Source organism: Branchiostoma floridae, chromosome 1 (assembly GCF_000003815.2).
Source record: "Branchiostoma floridae strain S238N-H82 chromosome 1, Bfl_VNyyK, whole genome shotgun sequence".
Lineage (NCBI taxonomy): Eukaryota > Metazoa > Chordata > Leptocardii > Amphioxiformes > Branchiostomatidae > Branchiostoma > Branchiostoma floridae.
In genome coordinates, this window is record NC_049979.1 from 33,443,506 (window position 1) to 33,448,884 (window position 5,379).

The 5,379-nt window shown below is 40.0% G+C and overlaps 1 protein-coding gene across 1 annotated transcript; it reads right to left on the reverse strand.

The window, feature by feature from the left end:
- Positions 1–2,604: 2,604 nt before the first annotated feature.
- LOC118424748 lies at positions 2,605–4,404 on the reverse strand. Its single transcript, XM_035833512.1, has 4 exons — positions 4,329–4,404; positions 3,921–3,989; positions 3,193–3,761; positions 2,605–2,695 (listed from the first exon to the last, which is right to left on the reverse strand). Exons 1-4 carry the CDS (start codon positions 4,329–4,331, stop codon positions 2,605–2,607), a joined length of 732 nt encoding a protein of 243 aa, XP_035689405.1. The 5' UTR covers positions 4,332–4,404.
- Positions 4,405–5,379: the final 975 nt, after the last annotated feature.

The following is a 5,379-nucleotide window of genomic DNA, read 5'->3' on the forward strand; positions in this document are numbered from 1 at the left end:
CAAAATGCCATTAGTGTGGTGAGGTCAGCAATTACCAGGAATACACTCATTTGCAGCTACGGACCTTTATAAAACAGCTGTTTGATGTATTGATGAATGAATAGATGATGAAGGGAATGAAGTGATTGCACAAAGCAGTGTGGCCCAAGGTCTATTGATACGGAGATAAGTAAAAGTCTGATTAGAAAGAAAAATAACTAATAAAAGGAAAGGGTCCTCTATATACTTAGGTAACCCTCTAAGTGAGCATCGGAGTCAATTGTATGGATCAAAATTGGCCCCTAGCAGATCATGAGATGATTGCAGAAAAAACCTAATAGCTGCAAAAATGATATCAATCGTTAGGTGGCATCAATGGCACGTGTCATTGTGCATATGTCACAGTAACTGTAAATCTTACAGGGGTGCTTAATGGCATTAGCAGATATCTATACGAATTTCAATTAATGCAATATGATTACATTTACGCAGAACTGTTATATTACTAAATTTGTCAAGGTCTACTCATATCAATGACCGTACGTATAACGTAATTTGTTATCTGTATCTGTTAAAAATCGTATGTTTCTAAGCAGTGAATTATATAAATTCCGTAAACCTACAATAGAGTATTAGAGTCCGCTGTATGCATTACTTCCCAGCAGTTCTAGAGATGATTGCAGAAAAAAATTATATCTGCAAAAAAATGATATGACTCGAAAGGGGTTCTCAATGACACGTAAGGATTGACGATTGTCCACATGCCACAATGACTCTGTAAAAATTACAGTTAGAGGGAAAAGGAATGTGTGGAATAAATCAAAGAAGCAAAATTACGTCATCTTTTTACAAACAAAATCAGCCCATATCGAGTACTTATAACTGTGATGAGGTTACATATCTGTGTTGGCCTTGTTCATTACGAGGTTATGACCCTGATGCCGACGAAGATATTGCAGAGTTCCCCCCTTCCCGTCAGGGCCATGCCTCCTCGTAATTTAGAGCTCGCAGACTGGTCGTTCGATCGAATCGCGCCTAATGTGAGGGGGGTATTACTGCAGTATAATTAGTGCCAAGGTATTTAGGCGAATGTTCTGAAATTGATACAATCTACTTCTTAGAAACACGCGAATTTACTGAATTCAAACAACCCACCACCTTTGCGAAGAATCATACGAATAATATTGAATGTATGCAATATACATAAATACCAAACTACTATTCATATGTATATATTACGGTTCATCTACCAACATAGACTGAGGATTTTACATCAGCTATATCCATTGATGATCTTATGGATGCTAGGCACAATCAGAAGTATGGAAGCCCAATATTAATCGCTAACATTAACGGTAATGTTTACAGCAGTCATTGTGACATGTGGACAATCGTCAATTCTTACGTGTCATTGATAACCCCTATCGAGTCATATCATTTTTTTGCAGCTATTATTTTTCTGCAATAATTTCTTGAACTGCTGGGAAGTAATGCATACAGCGGACTCTAATACTTTATTATAGGTTTATGGCATTTTTACAACCCACTGCTGAGAAACATACGAGTTTTAACAGATACAGATAACAAATTACGTTATGCGTCCGGTCATTGCTATGAATAAACCTTGAAAAAATCAGTTTTTAGTTTTTACAGTTACAGTGACGTATGGACAATGCCACGTGTCATCGATGCCACCTGACGATTAATATCGTCTTTGCAGCTATTATAGATTTTTTGCAATCATTTCACGATCTGCTAGGGGACAATTTTGATCCATACAACTGACTCCGATGCTCACTTAGAGGTGCACCTTAGTATATAGAAGACCCTTTCTTCTTTCTTTCCCTTTTCCGTTCTCTTTCTTTCTTATCATCATTTTATCTACCGATTCACTCCTTTCATTATCTATTCATTCATTCATTCATACATCAAACAGCAGTTTTATAAAGGTCCGTAGCTGCAAATGAGTATATTCCTGGTAATTGCTGACCTCACCACACTAAGGACATTTTGACAGTGTCGTAAATTCATATTCTATTATCAGCATATAAATGCACATATGACCGAAAGTTGTATAATGGAAGTGGTGTTCCTTCAAATAGATTTTCCTCTTTTTGTGTACATCTTTTACAAATCTACCTGCATGCCTAAAATCATGCAAATCTGCCGTTCTTTAATTATCCTTCTGTAAGCTTCTATTCTATCCTAATTCGTTTTTATAATTCTTACCTACTATTGATCGCTACCACATTAAGTTCATCACCTTATTCATTGATTGTCATAAATTTAGTCTAGTATGAAGAAGGAGGAATTAGTTTAAGCTACGTTCGCTTTTCCCTCCTCCTGCACCTACTTTATGTATTGCTTCGTATTGTGTTTTATGTATTTAGTTCTGTAAATAAATGACACAGCACGAAATCTGGTATTTTAGCAAGCTTAAACTCAACGTAAACGCGACGTTTCTGCAGCCTTTCCGCAACTTAACGACTTCTATCCGTGAATGTAAAGATTTCCCTTCATTGTCTCTTTACATTGGCACTTATAAGCACGTTTCGGCCCTTTTACGTGCTTTCCGCAACTATTAGACGCTAAAAAGTGTCGTTAATGCCAGTATTTATGTATCATTTACGGTCGGACAGCATACGTTTTTAAGACCTTTCCCTGGTCTTTCTTTTTACACCCGATTTCCGTCACGTTTATTTGTCGACCACACCACCTGAACGGCACGTGAAGAAATGTAGAAAAGTAAAACAAAACAAATAAAACGAAACAAGTGCAGTACAAGATAAAGTTGCAGGTGCCCTCTTTGAACCACCGAAAAAACACTTTAAGCAATAACATAGTGCAAAATGTACAATCACCGCTAGAAGTCCTCTTTGACACGTGAATGCCAACCGTTCTGAAAGATAGCGAGTCAGAGAGTAATACAAAAGACCCAATTAGTTATCAAAGTGAAGCTGGCAAAAAATCAAGTTATCTTATATCTCAGGTATGCTGTTAGTATCATCAGTGAAATGAAATTCTTACATTCTATCCTTGCATTTATAGAACCGAATTATTGTTATAGTTCCGAGTAGTTATTGTCTATTCATTCGATACTGGTCTTTTAGCCTCCCAAGTCGTACAACAATTTTTATTGAAATATTCCAGTAAACGGATTTGACATGTTATTTTACTGAACGTCGATAAATAGACCAAACCCTAGCCATGTACCTTTGTCTGTTAACTATGGAGAACATGCAGGACGGTAGTGGCGAGTCTGGATCGAAGTGAGTCGGCATGAGCGAGAAGCTTTTCCGCATATAATAGTCTCTCTCAAGACGGAGCTCTGCCCACAGCTTGTCGACTGACGACATGGCCACTTCGTACTGAGGACCTTCTGCTTCCTTGTGTTTGGGCGATAGGGTGGTTGTTGTAAGAGACGCTCCTCCTTCAGTAGACGTTGTCGTCTGACTATCTATACCAGCGCCACTGTTGTCGGGTGCTTCCATCTCTTCTCCACGGACAATTGAAGGATGACACTCTGGGACATCACCTTCTCCGGCAGCAGGACGTTTGTCTGCTGTATCTGGAGCTGTGGCTGGTAGGCCGGATGCCGAGCTTGTTGAAGACACCGATTTGACGTCTGCGGCGTCACCGGCAGCGGCTGGTGGTGAGCTGACCGTGCCGCTGTTGTCTGATGTTGCGTCCGGCTTTTTCCTGGGAAACATTGATCTTGTCATTCTCCAGCTCTGGTTTCTCCTACAGCTCCGTCTTGACTGTCCCGTCGGAAGTGGCCTGGTCTAAATAGGAGAAACGTATACACATTCTATAAAATGGTTTCGTCCGATGTCTATTGTTCACTGCTTCATCTTAAGTTAAGGTATACATGCATATTTTTACCACTTTCATCTTAAGATGGAATTGAAGGGAAAGGACTTTGAAAACTTATCTCCTCTTACCTTGACCTTTTGGTAGCTCATCCTCGTTGACGTCTCTGTCTTCGTTGACAGCAAACTCATCCGCTGCGTCTGAAGTTGACGTGTATTTTGTATTATTCAATTTTTCAAGGTAAGATGTAGACTGGTTTATTTCATGGGGACTTTTCAAGCAAATACGATAGTTTCCTCCAAGTATGTCTTCACTTTTTGCTTTGAAAATGTTCATAGAGTGGTCATTTCCATGTATGTATCCTTACCGTGTGGTAGAATTAAAAGGTAATTGATTTCTACCCTATCAAGAAAAGTATCTTTAACTGCCACGAAAAAACGCGGAATTAACAGACGAAGGCTAGTCAGAAGTTGCAAGTCGAAAGGGATTCTAGATAACAACCCTTTACAGAGGGAAAATCTGACGCCTCTTACACTGACCATTTGGTAACTCACTCTTCCTCTCCGGATCCGGGCCGTCAGCAGCACCGGACACTTGAAGGGGCGTCACGTCCGTGTAACGTGTAAATTTTCGTATAGGTCATTTTCGTATTAACCATGCCCTGTAGTAGCTAGCTGATTCATACCATATCAAGGCATTTATATGACCATGAAAGCTTAACCTAAAAACTCACCCTGCATAGGAACAGAAACAGACGCCTCTTACCCTGATTCTGTGTAGGCTGACTGTTCACCTCCGTGCCGTCGAGAGTAACGGACACTTGTAAGAACACTTCCTCATTCCTCCGCCCGCCTTTGCTGGGCCGGTCCATGATGTACCACCACTTCTGTGGTAAACCGTCCGCTGACTCTAGTGCGGCTGCAACATCGATGGAGAGCTCACCAACTGTGGTGTCTTTGCAGCGCTTCGCCTTACGAAGTTTCAGAACCAGTCGGTCTGTTGGCGACCATGGTACAAACTCCGTAGAATGCTCCCAGATCAGTGCATCTGATTTTTTCTTAGCGGTTTGTAAACAAAAAGCCTGTTACCTCCCTTGTGAAATGATAAGTCCCTCTGGAGTCGTTCGCTACTTCACTTTTGTATTGCAACATGTCCTTTTAATGCTTGTAGGATGTAATTTTGAATTGTAATGTGTACATGTGGTTGATGTGTTAAAAGAACAATTCTTTATCTTAATAATTTTAGACGTGTATATGATGTGATAAGTAAAGTTAGATGTTGTGAATAGTAACAAATTTTTAACGATGTAAGATATGTAAAAAAAAACATTTGTATACCAGTTCAATTCAGTGCACGAGTTTTGTGCACTGCGATGCTGTGTATTTTGTACAAAGAAAGAAAGAATAATAAACCACATCATTCATATCTTTACCTTGCCATGGCGCATTGTCACTAGATACTTGCCCTGACTCTAGCGACCAACTTTCCCCTCGTGGACAGTTACGCTGAGTTTTGTCTCGCCGCTTTGTCTTTTACCGCCAGGACTGAACACTGAAAGCACGTCACGTGTACCACTTAAAGGAACGCTGA